The following is a 19,189-nucleotide window of genomic DNA, read 5'->3' on the forward strand; positions in this document are numbered from 1 at the left end:
TTTACTATATTAAAGGCGCTATATAAAAGAAAGTTGTTGTTGTACAGTCTGCACAGGGAAAATGCATTTGAAAAGACGTCAGACAGTAATGCAGGGCACAGAAAGGGAGCAAAGTGCTTTGCTTTATAATGGTTCACTTCTGGAGTCCTTACCGTAAACAAACACAGGCAGGAAGTAACCTGCAGGAACAACCATTGTCGTGGCCAACAACAGCATGAAGAACTGAAAGGGAGAAAGCAGAAATATAAGGACACAAAGCTTCGTTTTCCTCGTCGGCGGCGGGGGGGGGGCTCAGCCGCGGCTCTCTCTCACCTCCGACTCAGAAGACTGTGGGTTCAAGTCCCACTCCGGATACTTGAGCACAAAATCTCAGCTGACACTCCCACTGAGGGAGTGCTGCATTGTCAGAGGTGCCGGGTTTTTTTTGGATGAGACGGTAAACCTGCTCTCTCAGATGGTTGTAAAAGATCCCCGTGGAACTATTTCGAAGAAGAGCTGGGGAGTTCTCCCCGGTGGCCTGGCCAATACATATCCCACAACCAACAGCACCATTGGCGGCCATGTCAGATTTCCTGCTCATTTATCACATTGCTGTTTGTGGGAGCTTGCTGTGCGCTGATTGGCTGCCGCGTTTCCTACATTACAACAGTGACTACACTTCAAAAAGTACTTCATTGGCTGTAAAGCACTTAGGGAGGTCATGAGGTCATGAAAGGCACTGTATAAATACAAATCCTTTCTTTCCACTTCTCATCTATACGCTGCCCCTTGGCGACATCATCGGAAAACACGTCGTCACTTTCCACATGTACACTGACGACACCCAGCTCTACCTCAGCACCACTTCTCTCGACCCTCTCCACGGTCTCTAAATTGACACACTGGTTGTCCGACATCCAGTACTGGATGAGCAGAAATTTTCTCCAAATAAATATTGGGAAAACCGGAGCCATTGTTTTTGGTCCCTGCCGCAAACTCCGTTCCCTAGCCACCGACTCCATCCCTCTCCCTAGCATCTGTCTGAGCACTGTTCGCAACCTTGGCGTCATATTTGACCCTGAAATGAGCTTCCGCCACATATCCGTGGCATATCTAAATCCGCTTATTTCCACCTCCGTAACTTTGCCCGTCTCCGCCCCTGCCTCAGCTCATCTGCTGCTGAAACCCTCATCCCTGCCTTTGTTACCTCTAGACTTGACTATTCCAACCCACTCCTGGCTGGCCTCCCACATTCCACCCTACGTAAACTTGAGGTCATCCAAAACTCGGCTGCCCGAGTCCTAACCTGTTCACCCGCTGACCTACATTGGCTCCTGGTTAAGCAACGCTTTGATTTCAAAATTCCCATCCTTGTTTTCAAATCCCTCCATGGCCTCGCCCCCCCCCCCTCCCTATCTCTGTAATCTCCTTCAGCACCCCCCCGCCCCCCACCCCCGAGATATCTGCACTCCTCAAATACTGCCTTCTTGAGCATCCCTGATTATAATCGCTCAACCATTGGTGGCCGTGCCTTCTGTTGCCCGGGCCCTAAGCTCTGGAATTCCCTCCCTAAACCTCTCCGTCTCTCTACCTCTCTTTCCTCCTTTAAGACGCTCCTTAAAACCAACCTCTTTGACCAAGCAATTGGGCCTCTGCCCTAATTTCTTATGTGGCTCGGTGTCAATTTTTTTGTCTTATAATACTCCTGTGAAGCGCCTTGGGACGTTTTATTACTTTAAAGGCGCTATATAAATACAAGTTGTTGTTGTTCTTGTTTCTATTGGAATGTGCCAATAGATTTTTAGATACTTAGGGAATCAAAGGATATGGGGATCGGGTGGGAAGGTGGAGTAGAGGTCGAAGATCAGCCATGAGCTTATTGAATGGTGGGGCAGTCTCGAAGGGCCGAATGGCCTACTCCTGCTCCTATTTCTTATGTTCTTACGACTTGTACTTGAGATGCTCGCAGTGAAAGTGACAGTGGGAGGGGGGCATCTGGCCAGCTGCCCTTCCCTGAAAACAATTTGCCCCTTTTATAAGGTGTTGCTCACTCCGATGATAGACTGGTTTATGAGGACAGGAGTGTTGCAGCCTGTGATGGACAATGTATTATTCTGCTGCTGAGGTGGAACTGTTTTCTTTTGATCCGTCTTTTTTAAGGTCATACTGTCTACTCGTTGTAAGTAAACACAGCCTAGGGGGCAGAGGGGGTCAATGAGAGTTTAATTGCTGCTTGGGAATGAGGAATGTAAATAAATTATTATTAGTGAAATAACAGTACGAGCAAAATTAATGGGACTAAAAGTCGATAAATCCCAAGGACCGGATGACCTACATCCTAGGGTTTTGAAAGAGGTGGCCATTGGGATAGTGGACGCATTGGTTGTCATCTTCCAAAATTCTATAGATTCTGGAACGGTTCCTGCAGATTGGAGGATAGCAAATGTAACCCCGCTATTTAAGAAAGGAGGGAGAGAGAAAATGGGGAACTACAGACCTGTTAGCCTCACATCAGTAGTTGGGAAAATGCTGGAATCTATTATAAAGAATGCAATAACTGGGCACTTAGAAACTAATAGTAAGATTGGGCAGAGTCAACATGGATTTATGAAAGGGAAATCCTGTTTAACAAACCTATTGGAGTTCTTTGAGGATGTAACTAGTGGAGTAGACAAAGGGGAACCAGTAGATGTGGTGTATCTGGATTTTCAGAAGGCCTTCGATAAGGTCCCACGCAAGAGGTTGGTGAACAAAATTAGGGCACATGGAATTGGGGGTAATATACTAGCATGGATTGAGAATAAGAAAGAGTAGGGATAAATGGGTCTTTTTCAGGATGGCAGGCTATGACTAGTGGGGTACCACAAGGATCGGTGCTTGGGCCCCAGCTATTCACAATCTATATCAATGATTTGGATGAGGGGACTAAATGTAACATTTCCAAATTTGCTGATGATACAAAGCTAGGTGGCAGTGGTAGTTGTGAAGAGGATGTGAAGAGGCTTCAAGGGGATCTCGGCAGGCTCAGTGAGTGCGCGAGAACATGGCAGATGGAATATAATGTGGCTAAATGTGAAGTTATCCACTTTGGTAGAAAAAACAGGAAGGCAGAGCATTTCCTAAATGGTGAAAGATTGGGGAATGCAGATGCTCGAAGGGACCTGGGTGTCCTTGTACATGAGTCACTGAAAGTGAATGTGCAGGTGCAGCAAGCCATTAGGAAGGCAAATGGTATGCTGGCCTTCATTACAAGAGGATTTGAGTAAAGGAGTAAAGAAGTCTTACTCCAATTATACAGGACCTTGGTGAGACCACACCTGGAGTACTGTGTGCAGTTTTGGTCTCCTTACCTAAGGAAGGATATACTTGCCATAGCGGGAGTGCAGCGAAGGTTCACGAGATTGATTCCTGGGATGGCAGGACTGTCGTACGAGAAGAGATTGAGTAAACTAGGCCTGTATTCTCTTGAATTCAGAAGAATGAGAGGGGATCTCATTGAAGCATACAAAATTATTACAGGGCTTGATAGGGTGGATGCTGGGAGAATGTTTCTCTTGGCTGGGGAGTCTAGAACCAGGGGCCACGGCCTCAGGATAAAGGGTAGGCCATTCGGGACTGAGATGAGAAGAAATGTCTTTACACAGAGGGTTGTGAATCTTTGGAATTTTCTACCCCAGAGGGCTGTGGCGGCTCAGTCATTCTGTATATTCAAGACAGAAGTCGATAGATTTCTGACTAGTCAAGGCATCAGGGGATATGGCGATAAGGCCGGTGAATGGAGTTGAGACAAAAGATCAGCCATGATCTCATTGAATGGCGGAGCAGGCTCGAGGGGCCAAATGGCCTACTCCTGCTCCTATTTCTTATGCTCTTATGGCGAGGAAAGTTTGCAGATTGGCAGGGGTTTGGCAGGTGACATCACCTTCATGTTTCAGCAAGGTCCTCAAACGTGGCCACCCTGATTTTGAGGGTTGGCCGTGGGTACAGGCAGCTTTCAAAGAAATGAACGCAAAAGTAATTTATTGTTAAACCTTCACAAATCACTGGTCGGGCCTCAGTTGGAGCATTGTGTCCAATTCCGGGCACCACACTTTAGGAAGGACATCAAGGCCTCGGAGAGGGTGCGGAGGAGATTTACCAGAGCGGTACCGGGGATGAGGGAATTCAGTTACGCGGAGGGGCTGGAGAAGCCTGCGGTTGTTCTCCTTAGAGCAGAGAAGGTTAAAGGGAGATTTAATGTTCAGATTTACGTGGGGTTTTGACAGAGTAGATAGGGAGAAACTGTTTCCACTGGCAGGAGGGTCGGTAACCAGAGGACACAGATTCAAGATAATCGGTAAAAGAACCGGGGAGGGGGGAGGAGATGAGGAGAATTGTTTTTCGTGCAGCGAGTTGTTATGATGTGGAATGCGCTATCTGAAAGAGTGGTGGAAGCAGATTCAATTTCAAAAGGGAACTGAATAAATATTTGAGAAGGAGAAAAGAAAATTGCAGGGCTATGGGGAAGGAGCAGGGGAATGGGACAAATTGGATCGATCTTTCAAAGAGCCGGCACAAGCACGATGGGCAGAATAGACCCCCCATCTGTGCTGTAAGATTCTATAAACTAGATACAGGGGACAGAATGCTTCATCCAGAAGCAGGATCAAAGCCGTGGTTGAGCTTATCCGAGAATTCTCCGTCGGTCAACACAAGAGCTATCTGAGCTTTGAAAGCTTCCGAGGAGGAGAACATTTGGACCAAGCTTTGGCTCACCCTCAATTCCCTCCCCTGAACACCATCGTGGGAGCACCTTCACCACAGGGATGGTTTAAGGAGGAGGACCACTACCACCATCTCAGGGACGGCCAACGAACGTCACCCTTGCCAGCGTCACCCACATCCCGGGAACAAGTAATTAAAAAAACACACACAGAGGCCTGGAAGGTTTCCTAGTTCTAACCAACTACACTACTCAGTCTTATCTACCTGCTTTTTAAAAAAAAACAGAAGAGATTACCTTCAGTATTATAAAGAACGTCAACATTTCCAGAGAGGACAGTCTCATATGGGTCCACTGAAGCCAGTTAGCGTTGTAGGTCGGGGCAGGAGGCTGCCTGGTGTTGTTCTCCAACATCAGCTCATCGGATCCCCAGGTGCGGTTGTCAAAGAACGTTTCCAGGTGTTCCTTCATGGAGAGCTGTGAGCAAAGGATTGGTGCTTAAAACAGAGAGACTACTTTGGTCATGCCCAATATTGGACTGCATCTCTCCGTATCTATATCGTGTTAGCCGTGGCTCAGTGGGTCGCACTCTCTCTCTCGTCTCTGAGTCACAAGGTTGTGGGTTCAAGTCCCACTCCAGAGACTCGAGCACAAAAATCCAGGCCGACACTCCCAGTGCGGTACTGAGGGAGTGCTGCACTCACAGAATTCACACAGAAACCCCACAGTGCAGATAGAGGCCATTTCGGCCCATCGAGCCTGCACCGACACATATCCCACCCGATCCCCGTAATCCCTACACCAACACATATCCCATCCTATCCCCGTAACCCCACGTATTTAATCCCCCTAGCACTAAGGGTCAATTTTATCATAGCCAATCAACCTAACCCGCACATCTTTGGACTGTGGGAGGAAACCGGAGCACCCGGAGGAAACCCACGCAAACATGGGGAGAATGTGCAAACTCCACACAGACAGTCGCCCGAGGCCGGATTCGAACCCGGGTCCCTGGCGCTGTGAGGCAACAGTGCTAACCACTATGCCACTATGCACTGTCGGAGGTGCCGTCTTTTGAATGAGACGTTAAACCGAGGCCCCGTTTGCTCTCTTAGGTGGACGCAAAAGATCCCATGGCCACTATTTCGAAGAAGAGCAGGGGAGGTGTCCTGGGCCAATACTTATCCCTCAATCAACATAACAAAAACACATTGGGGGAGAAATTCGGTGGAGCCGCAAACGGGGCGACAAGCTCGCCTGGGCGCCGGAATTAGCGCAGCGATCGGAGCAGTAGCGACCGCCGGAAATTCAGCTTGAACGCCCCAAGAGGGACACGGGGCGAGGCTCGAGGTGCTCCGCGTCCCTCTTAGGGCGCTGAAACTGAATATCGCAGCGCAACGTGCCGCAGCGCGCGCTGCGGTACTGCAGGCCTTCCTCCCATTCTTAAGGGTGAGGGGCCTGCACCAGCGCGATGAGCGATCGCGAGTGCCGGCAAAAGAGCCCGGCACCGAGGAGAAGTGCCGGGCTCTCGGAAAACAGCTGGCACTGCCGCGGGGGGAGATCAGGAGGCCGGGGATGGAGGTGCTGGCAGGCGGCCGCCGAAAAAAACGGCCGCCCCGCACCTCCACCTTAATTTGCGCCACTGCCACCACAGGTAGGCCCCGTGAACTGGGCGCGAGTTGCGAACGGCGCTACAGAGGCAGGCGCTACCGAATATCGAGATCGGGGCGGTAGCGGGGCGCTGCGCACACCGATGACGTCATCGGTGGCGGCGCAGCGCAACAGGCTAACGCCGTCATTAGCGCCCCAGCTAAATATCACGGGAGGCGTGGCCAGTGGCGCTAAAGCCATTGAGTGCCCTCTTTAGGCGCTAACTGGTGGCGCAACCCACCGAATTTCTAGGCCAATCATCCGGTCATTATCACATTGCTGTTTGTGGGAGCTTGCTGTGCACAAATTGGCTGCCGCGTTTCCTACATTACAACAGTGACTGCACTTCAAAAAAGTACTTCATTGGCTGTAAAGCGCTTTGGGATGTCCGGTGGTCGTGAAAGGCGCTATATAAATCCAAGTCTTTCTTTCTATTTATACTAAGTTCTGGTCTGGCCTTCATTGCAAAGGGGATGGAGTATAAAAGTAGGGAAGTCTTGCTACAACTGAACAGGGCATTGGTGAGACCACACCTGGAGCACTGCGTACAGTTTTGGTCTCCTTATTTAAGGAAGGATATACTTGCATTGGAGGCAGTTCAGAGAAGGTTCACTAGGTTGATTCCTGAGTTGAAGGGGTTGTCTTATGAGAAAAGGTTGAGCAGGTTGGGCCTATACTCATTGGAGTTTAGAAGAATGAGAGGGGATCTTATTGAAACATATCAGATTCTGAGGGGGCTTGACAGGGTAGATGCTGAGAGGATGTTTCCCCTCGTGGGGCAATCTAGAACTAGGGGGCATAGTTTCAGGATTAGGGGTCGCCCATTTAAGACGGAGATGAGGAGGAATTTCTTCTCTCAGAGGATCGTGAATCTTTGGAATTCTCTACCCCAGAGAGCTGTGGAGGTGGAGTCAGTGAATATATTCAAGGCGGAGATAGGCAGATAGGGGAGTCGAGGGTTATGGGGAACAGGCAGGGAAGTGGAGTTGAGGCCAAGATCAGATCAGCCGTGATCTTATTGAATGGCGGAGCAGGCTCAAGGGGCTGAATGGCCTACTCCTGCTCCTATTTCTCATGTTCTTATTGTAGTGTATGTGCCTTTAAGAGCCCCAGGTGTGCTGTAATACCGGTAATTGCCACTCGGGCTGTATATTGTGTATATCCGTTAGAACCCCCCCCCAGACTTTGCTTAATAAACACCTATGAACCAACTCCTGTCTTCAGTGTCTTTATCAACACACGGACACTACAGTGGCGACGAAGTGGAAACGGACTTACCTGCAATTCGGCAGCACCTCAAGGACATCGATTCCTCGGGCGTCCAGAAGACTCAAGAAATTGAGAGAAGCTGTGGTTTCACCAGCTGGCCAAGCTGGTGGCAGGTACTGCACTAATCCTTCCTGGGCGTCAGGCTGGGGCTCCAGCGGCTGGCTCTACAGCTGAGACAGGCAGCGAAATCGGAGGCAAGCAATAACGGACTGGGAGGGAGCACTCGGGAGACGGCCGGCGCGGCAAGCAGGTCAGCGTTCAGACCTGGAGAGAAAGTCCGGAGGGAACGAGTCTCCAACAGTAAATAAATAAAAAATAAAAAAAAGAACGGAAACCGCGGTAAACAGCGTTCTCATCGGCAGCAGCGGCGGGAAAGCGCGGGAAGCGCCATATCTTTGCTGCAGAAAAGAAAGAAAAGCGCGGGAAGCGCCATATCTTTTCTGAAATGCCTAAGTCTGGCAATATTGATGCTTTTGATAGCGAAATAGAGGATTGGACCACATACGTAGAAAGAGTAGAGGTATATTGCACAGCAAATGGAATAGAAGATGAAAAAAAAGCTTCAGTACTGCTGAACCTAATGGGCGCAAAGGCATACGGGCTGTTACGAAATTTAATCACTCCAGCCAAACCAAAGGACAAGAATTTTAAAGAAATTGTTGATACCCTGCAGGAGCAGTTAAACCCAACACCACTGCTGATAGCGGAACGATTCAAGTTCTTCAAGAGAAATCAACACAAGAATGAAAGTAACGCTGATTACCTAACCGAATTAAGAAAGCTATCAAAATATTGCCAATTCGGGGCAGGACTATCAGATTATCTTCGAGACAAATTCGTTTGCGGTCTCTTAAGTGAAGGAACACAAAAAAGGCTGCTTTCTGAAAAAGATTTAACATTGGACAAAGCTTTCAGTATGGCTGTATCATACGAAGCAGCAGCAAGAGGAGCTGCAGAGATACAACAAAAGACACAGGACTTCGGCACTCATGAAATGACACAGGGTTTCGAAAGATGTTATCGCTGCGGCAGATCCACCCATAACCAGAGGGACTGCTGGTTCAAGGACAAAGCATGCAGGCAATGCGGAAAGATTGGACACATCGCACGGGTATGCCGATCTGGACAAAATAAATCCACAGACAGAAAAAAAAAATCAATAAAGAAAAGTACAGGAAGGTACAAATGATGACCGACAGTAGCTCCGAAGACCAGAAGAGCAATAGCGACTCCGAAAACAAGAGACCAAGCTGTCTCAAATTACATAATGTACTTGCCAAAGATGATTACCAAACCATTTGGGTTACCCTCACGATAGCAGGGTCCCCAGTTAAAATGGAGCTAGATACAGGATCAGCTCTAACCGTAATAAATCGACGGGATTACGAGAGGCTATTTTCGCATATACCTCTAAAAGACACATCAATTATCTTAAAAACATATACGGGGCAGAAAGTATACCCCAAAGGAAAAATAAGGGTGCCTGTTGTATACAACGGCAAAGAAATACAAAAGTTGTATTTATACATTCTACAAGATGGTGGTCCACCGTTGTTGGGACGTGAATGGATCAGAAAGATACGTTTAGACTGGCATTCAAGCCGAATCAGCCTTGCCAGAAGAACCTACTACACCACCAGAAACTACTACACCCCCGAGGCGTTATCCGGACCGAGTCAGGAAGCCTCCTGAGAGACTGACTTATAATTAATTAACTACAGCAATGTGTATATTATTTTTCTTATAACATGTAATTAATAATTACTTAAAATATGATGTACTGGTTAGCTAAAAGGGGAGGAATTGTAGTGTATGTGCCTTTAAGAGCCCCAGGTGTGCTGTAATACCGGTAATTGCCACTCGGGCTATATAAGCCTGTATATTGTGTATATCTGTTAGAACCCCCCCCAGACTTTGCTTAATAAACACCTATGAACCAACTCCTGTCTTCAGTGTCTTTATCAACACACGGACACTACACTTATGTCCTTATACTAAATTCTAACCGCACTGACTTACCCTTGAACCAATGTACTGTCCGACTCCGTGAGGAAAGGTCACGCTTGCCAATACAAGAGCCACGAACCCAGCAAATAGAATCTTGCTGCAAAAACAAAAGGTCTGGTTTTTAATTTAAAACATAAAGGGCTAGAAATTCATTATAGCCCAGGAATGGGCGGTATCTTTAGAAAAGTTTGAGAATTAGCGCCAGGCGCTAATGCTTTAGACCGCACTCAAAATTCGTGCTCACTGCTCAATGATTGGGGCGCTAAATCAAGTCTTAAAAGTCTAGTTCAGTGGCGTTACGCTCAAAAGGTGGACCAATATCGGGTGCAGTCTAATCTCAACTCATCATTGCCACAGGCTTTTCCCAGTACTTAAAGGGGAGGTTCATTGATGCTGCAGCACCTCATTCTCAGCAATGCTGGCTGTGCAGCTGCCTCAGCAAGGAGAAGCACAAAAAGGATAAGGAGCCGGAGGACTGAAGCAGGTGTGTTCATAGCAGATCCACCTCAGTCAGGTGGTCAGGGTGATTGAAGGCTTTACCAAATGCTACATACCACCATCTACCCCAGCGCTCACCCACCAACAATCTCTACCTACCAACACTCACACCCACATCTCACGCCTTGCACACAATGACAGCTATTCAACTATGGCAGGCACAAGGGTCATTAGTTATTAGAATGAATGTAAAATGTGTGATATGCTTATGCATAAATTTATTAATGGAGTTTGCAATATTTTGTGGTCTCTCTCATTTCACCTCTGCGCCCAGGAGGACACTGTGATATGTCATGACAGAGGGATGGTATGATAGGCATGTAGTGAGCAAAAGGGATCTGGGGTTTAAGTCATCCTGCTGTGAGGCTGGAGGTCTGTTTGGAGGAGGTGGCAGAGTTCTGTGACCACTACCTTGGTGATATGGAGCCATCTAATACACTGCTCCTTGCTTAATTGAAGGTAGGAGAAGTGCTGTCGGAATAACCTCCGAGTGTAAGGCCTCCTGGTGAGAGCCCTGCTGTACCTCCTCGTCCCTCTGTGCACATGTTCCCGTATTTCTGGCTGCCTACGCTCCCTCCACCATAGATCCAGGGGGGCGAGGTGGCATGCCAGTACAGCCCCCATTAATGTTGCCAAGTTTGAATCTTTGAACAATAAATGTAGCCACTTTGCACTTGCCAGAAGACTGCTGATACGGAGGTGGAAATAGGTGAAAGAGCAGTACATGAGAGCACCAAAGTGCTGCAGCAGGAAGCACTGGGGATGACATTGCTGTGTTCCTGACCCCTTGGCTATTCCAAATCCAGCACCATTTTGTTTCAGTGCTGATCAAGGTTGAGGGATGCCTGTGCTGATAAATCAATCTCTTTCCTGCTATTTGCACCCATTGTCAGCACCAGGTACTGCCAGGTTGGGTACGGCATAGCCAGATGCAAAGTAAAGCTCCCTCTACAGTGCCCCAACAATTGTCTATATTTTATATGACTTTAGATTGCCAGGGTAAATCTGGATAACCAGTTGCATCTCTGGGAGGTTCGTGTGAGGGTCCATTTATTCTGTGGCAAAGATGGTCAGGAAGTACCTTTGCCCTGATAATAAAAGTCATGAGGTGAATGAAAAATGATAGACATCTGTGATCCCAGCCCACCGAAATAAGCTATAAAAATAGGCCAGAGAGAGAGGAAGGGCTTCCTTGGGGTGGATGGAATGCTAGCTTCGGCTTAACACTCTGATCAGGCTCGACAACTCTGAGGTGCTGGCTGACAGCTCGAGAAGAGACCCAATAGAAGTGACCGTTGTTGCAGACAGACATCCAAATACTATGGCAACAAGAGCAGGTCAGAGGCTGGGTATTCTGCGGCGAGTGTCTCACCTCCTGACTCCCCAAAGCCTTTCCACCATCTGCAAGGCACAAGTCAGGAGTGTGATGGAATACTCTCCACTTGCCTGGGTGAGTGCAGCTTCAACAACTCTCAAGAAGCTCGACACCATCCAGGACAAAGCAGCCCGCTCGAGCGACACCCCATCCACCACCTTCAACATTCACTCCCTCCACCATCGGCGTACCGTGGCTGCAGTGTGCACCATCTACAAGATGCACTGCAGCAACTCGCCAAGGCAACCCACGACCTCTACCACCTAGAAGGACAAGGGCAGCAGGCGCATGGGAACACCACTACCTCCAAGTTTCCCTCCAAGTTACACACCATCCTGACTTAGAAGTATATCAGCCGATCCTGCATCGTTGCTGGGTCAAAATCCTGGAACTCCCTCCCTACCAGCACTGTGGGAGCACCTTCACCACACGGACCGTCACGGTTCAAGAAGGCAGCTCACCACCTTCTCAAGGGAAATTAGGGATGGGCAATAAATGCTGGCCTTGCCAGCGATGCCCACATCACATAAACGAATAAAAAAAAAAATCATCAACGTCCATCCGTCCACCGTCCGTCCGACGTCTGTCCGGTCAAATTGTTCCATTCGTTCTGTCGCGCGGCCGTAGATCGTTCTCATCTGTCACAGGCTGTATGTCTACTGTATCTATTTCAATCGAATGTAGCATCTGATTATGCTTAAACTGTATCTCTCTAATAAAAAGCCTTACAACTCAGCTGCACAGGAGGAGAGGAAAAAGAGTGGGAGAGCAACAGTGATAGGGGATTCTATCGTAAGGGGAACAGATAGACGTTTCTGTGGCCGCAGACATGACTCCAGGATGGTATGTTGCCTCCCTGGTGCCAGGGTCAAGGATGTCACTGAACGGCTGCAGGGCATTCTGAAGGGGGAGGGCGAACAGTCAGAGGTCGTGGTTCACATTGGTACCAACAACATGGGTAGAAAGAGGGATGAGGTCCTGCAACAAGAATTTAGGGAGCTAGGTAGCAGATTAAAAAGCAGGACCTCAAAGGTTGTAATCTCTGGATTACTCCTGGTGCCACGTGCTAGTGAATATAGGAATAGGAGGATAGAGCAGATGAATGCGTGGCTAAAGAGTTGGTGCAGGAGGGAGGGCTTTCCTGGATCACTGGGTCTGGTTCTGGGGAAGGTGGGACCTGTACAAGTCGGATGGGTTGCACCTGAACTGGAACGGGGCCAACATCCTTGCGGGGAGGTTTGCTAGTGCTGTTGGGGGGGTGGGGGGTGTTTAAACTAACTTGGCAGGGGGATGGGATATGGAGTGGAGCTATAGCAAGGGGTGATGCACAGCCAAATATAGAGGAAAAAACAAGTCAGTCTGGAAGGCAGAGCAAATAGGGAATGGCACAAGGGAGTGTGGCAAGGCTGGATGGCATTTATTTTAATGCAAGGAGTCTTGCGAGTAAGGCAGATGAATTGAAGGTGTTGATGAACACATGGGAGTATGATATTGTTGCTATCACAGAGACATGGTTGAGGGAGGGGCAGGATTGGCAGCTCAATATTCCGGGGTATAGAATCTTCAGTCGAGACAGAGGGGGTGTAAAAAAGGAGGGGGTGTCGCAATATTAATCAAGGAGTCAATTACTGCTGTAAGGAGGGATGATATCTTAGCAGTTTTCTCTAATGAGGCCATATGGGTGGAACTTAAAAACAAAAAGGGGGCAAGCACTTTGCTGGGAGTGTACTATAGGCCCCCAAACAGTCAGGAGGACATAGAGAAACAGATATGTAGGCAAATCTCAGGAAGTGTAGAAATAATAGGGTAATAATAGTAGGGGATTTCAACTTCTCCAATATTAACTGGGATAGTCAGAGTGTGAAAGGCTTAGATGGTGCAGAATTCTTCAAGTGCATCCAGGAGAGCTTTTTGAGCCAGCATGTAGAAAGTCCTACAAAAGAGGGGGCGGTACTGGACCTAATTCTAGGGAATGTAGCCAGGCAAGTGGTAGAAGTGTCAGTAGGAGAGCATTTTGGTGACAGTGACCATAATTCGGTGAGATTTAAGGTAGTCATGGAAAAGGACAAAGATGGACCGGAAATAAAGGTTCTAAATTGGGGGAAGGCCGATTTTAATATGATAAGGCAGGATCTGGCCAAAGTGGACTGGGATCAGCTACTTGTAGGAAAATCCACATCAGAGCAGTGGGAGTCTTTCAAAAAGGAAATAGAGAGAGTACAACGCCAACATGTTCCCGTAAAGGTCAAGGGTGGAACCAACAAGTCCAGGGAATCCTGGATGTCAAGGGATATACAAGAATGGATTAGGGAAAAAAAGGAGGCTTTTGGCAGATACAAAGGACTAAAAACAGTGGAAGCCCTAGAGGAGTATAAAAAGTGCAGGGGGATACTTAAAAAAGAAATTAGGAGAGCGAAAAGGGGGCATGTAAAAACACTGGTGGGCAAAATAAAGGAAAATCCCAAGGTGTTTTATAAGTATAATAATGACCCAGAAATTCGGCTGTCCCCGGGTGAGTACGCACAGGGTACTCACCCGTAGGCCGAATGGAATTGCTGGTTTCCTGCATGCACTGCGCATGCGCGGGAAACCGGCACTTCCGATCCTCTGAACGAAGAGGTTCAGAGGTCGAACGCGCGCGCAGGGGAGGCTGCGCGTGCGCTTTGAACTTAGTTTTTTTTTTACAGGTTTTCCCGGGAGGGTAAGCCTGCAGGATTTACACATTTAAAAAGCAGGCATAAGGCCTGCTTTTTGCAAGGTAAGTGGTCAATTAATTAAAATTAAAACATTTTTTCCACAGGTTTATTATTTTTAAATACTTTAAAGCACGGTAAGTTTATTTTTAGCCCCATTATAATATAAAATTATTTTTTTCAAAAATTTTAATTATTGTTTAAAATAGTTATTTAATGTAATTTATAGTTTATTTAAAAAGTGTGATTTAAAAAAAAAATTATTTGAAGGTTTACTGTTATTTTGGGCCCGTAGTATTTATAAGTTTTGACAGGTCTACCTGCCAATCTTATGAATGGGCTTTTCCCTCCTCCGATTGGTTGCCCATGGCTCACATGATCCCAGGGGACGCATCGCACTAACTGCGCCCCTGGGACACGCAAGCACAGCGCGCCGGCAGCTGGGCCAGGCCCCAGAGCGGAATTCCACGGGGCCCTACAGCTCAACTGCCGGCGAGCAAGGTAAGTGCAGGTCGGGGGCTTACACCTGCGGGAAGCCCCCGACCCAAATTTCTGGGCCATTAAGGGCAAGAGGATAACCAGGGAAAGAGTAGGGCCCATTAGGGGCCAAAGTGGCAATCTGTGTGTAGAGCCGGAAGATGTAGGTGAGGTTTTAAACGAATATTTTGCATCTGTGTTCACTATGGAGAAAGAGGATGTAGGCAGAGAAATCAGGCAGGGGGATTGTGTTATACTTGAACAAATTAGCATTGAGAGGGAGGAGGTACTAGCGGTTTTAGCGGGCTTAAAAGTGGATAAATCCCCAGGCCGACGAGATGTATCCCAGGCTGCTGTGTGAGGCAAGGGAGGAGATTGCAGGGGCACTGACACAATTTTTCAGATCCTCTCTGGCCACAGGGGAGGTGCCAGAGGACTGGAGGACAGCTAACGTAGTACCATTATTCAAGAAGGGTAGTAGGGATAAACCAGTGAATTACAGGCCAGTGAGCCTAACATCAGTGGTAGGGAAAGTATTGGAAAAAATTCTGAGGGACAGAATTAGTCTCCACTTGGAGAGGCAAGGATTAATCAAGGATAGTCAGCATGGCTTTGTCAGGGGGAGATCATGTCTAACCAATTTGATTGAATTTTTCGAGGGGGTGACTAGGTGTGTGGATGAGGGTAGTGCAGTTGATGTAGTCTACATGGATTTCAGTAAGGCTTTTGACAAAGTCCCGCATTGGAGACTGGTCAAGAAGGTAAGAGCCCATGGGATCCAGGGCAATTTGGCACATTGGATCCAAAATTGGCTTAGTGGCAGGAGGCAGAGGGTGATGGTCGAAGGTTGTTTTTGTGACTGGAAGCCTGTGTCCAGTGGTGTACCGCAGCGATCGGTGCTGGGCCCTTTGCTGTTTGTAGTGTACATTAATGATTTAGATATGAATGTAGGAGGTATGATCAGTAAGTTCGCAGATGACACGAAACTTGGTGGAGTGATAAATAGCGAGGAGGGAAGCCTCAGGCTACAGGACAATATAGATGGGTTGGTCAGATGGGCAGAACAGTGGCAAATGGAATTTAACCCTGAAAAGTGTGAGGTGATGCCTTTTGGGAGGACTAACAAGGCAAGGGAATACACAATGAATGGTAGGATCCTAGGAAGGACAGAGGATCAGAGGGACCTTGGTGTGCATGTACATAGATCCCTGAAGGCAGCAGGGCAGGTAGATAAGGTGGTTAAAAAGGCAAATGGGATACTTGCCTTCATCAGCCGAGGCATAGAATATAAGAGCAGAGAGGTTATGATGGAGCTGTACAAAACGCTAGTTAGGACACAACTGGAATACTGTGTGCAGTTCTGGTCGCCACACTATAGGAAGGAGGCAATTGCATTCGAGAGGGTGCAGAGGAGATTCACCAGGATGTTACCTGGGTTGGAGCGCTTCAGCTATGATAAGAGACTGGACAGGCTGGGGTTGTTTTCCTTAGAGCAGAGAATGCTGAGGGGGGACCTGATTGAGGTGTACAAAATTACGAGGGGCATAGATAGGGTAGATAGAAAGGAACTTTTCCCCTTAGTAGAGGGGTCAATAACAAGGGGGCATAGTTTTAAGGTAAGGGGCAGGAGGTTTAGAGGGGATTTGAGGAAAACTTTTTCACCCAGAGGGTGGTTGGAATCTGGAACTCACTGCCTGAAAGGGTGGTAGAGGCAGGAACCCTCACAACATTCAAGAAGCATTTAGATGAGCACTTGAAATGCCATAGCATACAAGGCTACGGACCAAGTGCTGGAAAATGGGATTAGAATAGACAGGGCTTGATGGCTGGTGCAGACACGATGGGCCGAAGGGCCTCTTTCTGTGCTGTATAACTCTATGGGCTCGAATTTCATCGGGCCGTTGAGGCGGGATTGGAGACGTGTGGGGGGTTAAAATTGCAAAAACTGGCGGGTGGGCCCAACCCCACCTCCATCCCGCCTCCAAGCAATTTTCATTAAATCGTGTCTACTGGTCCCGTCTCCGTCCCGCCTCCAAGAGGCGGGATAGGCCGTTAAGGCCCTTAACAAGCACTAAATTGCCTCTATAATGCCATTTTGATAGGCCTTGGTGATTTTAACCCTTTTCCGACGTGAAGCACGCCTGCTCTGAAAGATGACGGTGAAACCTGGCAGGAGCACAATTGCATTGCTGACTATTAGCTGCAGCTCCACCATTAAAGAGGAGATTTGATCAGCCATCATTTGCAGGTGGCAGGACTTTGTTGTCTCGGGTCTGGGGGAACTTTTAGAAGGCATAACCACAACTATCGAAGTTTGGAGCCTGACACCCATCTCCAGTGTGACCTCCTGGGCACCTTAACTGAGCGCTTCCTCAACTGAGGCATATACCAAGTAATCCTAAGCCCTCAATGTGGAAGTCCCATTAGCGAAATGACACACGCCACAACTGCAGCAGTAGCCATCAGATTTTTTATTTACAGTAACCATCTTTTTAACATTAAACATCAAATTTCACCCAAGTGACTACACTTGTGACTATTTGTGCAGTATCTTTCTCTTACGCATGCTCCTACATAGTGTTCCCCCTGTGGCTTCAGCAGATGTGGAGGCCCCTTGTTCACTTTCTTGCTGCTCCTGTCTCGACACCTTTGGCGGGCGTCCTCTGGGGTTGCGAACCTGTGAGGGCTCGCCAACAGTCTGCTGCTCCTGCGGCTGTGCAGGGGCTGAGACACCGCTCTCAGTTGGGTGTGGACTCTGGTGGGGCTCTGACCGAGGGCTCTGCAGTGACATGGAAGTGTGAGCGCTTGGAGAGGAGCCCCCACTTCCTTGATGTCTGCCACCAACTTCCCTCTCATGGGTCAGGTCCCCCTCAGTGCCTGCAAGTGGCTGGAGAGCACCTTGCTGCACATCAGGGGGGCCATGGGGACCCGTATCTGCACTGGCAGTCCTACTCAGAAGGACTTCCATGGAGGTCTGGTTTCTCTGTTCAATAGATGACCATCGCCCCTCCAGAGATGTCATTCTATTCTGAACACTCACCATGTTTTCTGCACTCTGGCGACTTATCACTTCCATGGAGGTTGCCATCCTTTCCATGGTGATGCGTTCATGCGCCAGTGACTCCACAAAGGCTCTGCTCATGTTCACAATGGACTGCTCCATTCGCTCCACACTCGCAGCGATCCTGGAGACAAAACCTGCCAGAGACTCCTGCATCTGTTCCTGGAGTTCCAGCACCGCTGATCTTATGGACGGACCCAGAGGCAGAGGGTCGACATGCAGCTGAGCCGAGCTGGCAGAGTCCTGCGCCCTCCGACTAGGACTCTCCACTGCTGTCCCTGTCTCCACCGTCTGCTGATGCTCACTTGTGATCTGTGATACACCAGGTGACAACACTACTCTATCTCACGAAGGTCCCACCGAGGTGTGAGTGTCTGCGCTGGTGCTGGGTGCGCTTAATTCTGCTGACGCTGCGCCCTCAGAGATTACAGCTTCCTCTGAGGAGTCTGGATGCTCAGGCTCTTCCTCCTGGCTAGTGGGGACGGGTGCTTGCGATGGTCCTGTGGGGGAGTAAAGGAAAGAGTCAGAGATGTGATGCCAAGGTTACATGCACATTGCATATTGCAGATGATCATAAGTCCATCTGTTAAACCTTCAGAATCATTATCAGCGACTCATGCAATGTCATTGAGAGAGATGGAAAACTATTCTGTCACCAGCTTGCTGTGATGCGCCCGTCTGTCCGTCCCCCACTTGGGAATCTTCCTCCACTCCCACGATCTCCAGGACCGCCTCCTCCCAGGGGGTGAGCTGGACTACTGAGGGTGGCCCTCCTCCTGTCCTCACTCTTTCCCTTTTATTGTGAGCTCTCTTTTCCTGCAATGAGGGCGACAAGTGGAGTTTGAGTGAGAATGAAGGAGTGAGTGTAGAGAATCCATAGCATAGATGCTTAGAAGGAGACAAAGATGGAGTGAGGTGGCAAGACCAAGGGCCCTCCCTGTGTGTTGTAAGTTGTAATTGCATCACAGTGATAGGGAGTGTGAGGGCTGCATAGTCGAATAGTTAGGTGAATGTGACCATAGAGAGAGAGGGAATGGGTAAGGGTGCATGGATGTCAGTGTCAAGTGGGATGTGGAGGAAGAGATTGCTAAAGCTGAGTGCTGGTGAGGAGAGGCAATGGGGATCAGATTGAGGGTGATGGGAAATTCATACTCACTTTTCCAGTGCACAGAAGGTCATGAAATCTCTTCCTGCACTGAATCCAGGTTCTGCGGGTTACTGACAATGAGTTGATCTCCTCTGCCACCTGGATCCACACAGCCTTGGTTTGCTGGGGAGGCTTCTTCCTCCCTGAAGAAGGGAAGAGCACCTCTTTATTTGCTCTTGCTCCCTCTACTAAAGCCTGCAGGGCAACGTCATCGAAGCGGGGTGCAGGCCTAGGTCTCTGGCTGGCCATTCTTCCTGCAGGTGCCTCTCACTGCAAGGGCAAAAGCTTGGCAGTCTGCAGAAGAAGCAAGGCTTGCTGCAGACCTTAAATG

General features: G+C 48.5%; 1 protein-coding gene across 1 annotated transcript in view; it reads right to left on the bottom strand.

Annotated features, from left to right (window-relative positions):
* The window catches only part of LOC147090578 (chloride channel protein ClC-Kb-like), a 151,758-nt gene that overhangs the window by 80,076 nt on the left and 52,493 nt on the right, over nt 1-19,189 (bottom strand). The window contains exons 10-12 of the mRNA XM_085977326.1: nt 9,620-9,704; nt 4,979-5,158; nt 153-222 (exon numbers count right to left, since the gene is read on the bottom strand). Of these exons, the coding sequence (XP_085833452.1) occupies nt 153-222; nt 4,979-5,158; nt 9,620-9,704 (335 nt within the window). The remainder of the gene's footprint in view (nt 1-152; nt 223-4,978; nt 5,159-9,619; nt 9,705-19,189) is intronic.

Source organism: Somniosus microcephalus, unplaced genomic scaffold (assembly GCF_052327205.1).
Source record: "Somniosus microcephalus isolate GS21.2 unplaced genomic scaffold, FLI_Smic_1.0 unresolved_chr4, whole genome shotgun sequence".
In the NCBI taxonomy this organism is placed as follows: Eukaryota; Metazoa; Chordata; class Chondrichthyes; order Squaliformes; family Somniosidae; genus Somniosus; species Somniosus microcephalus.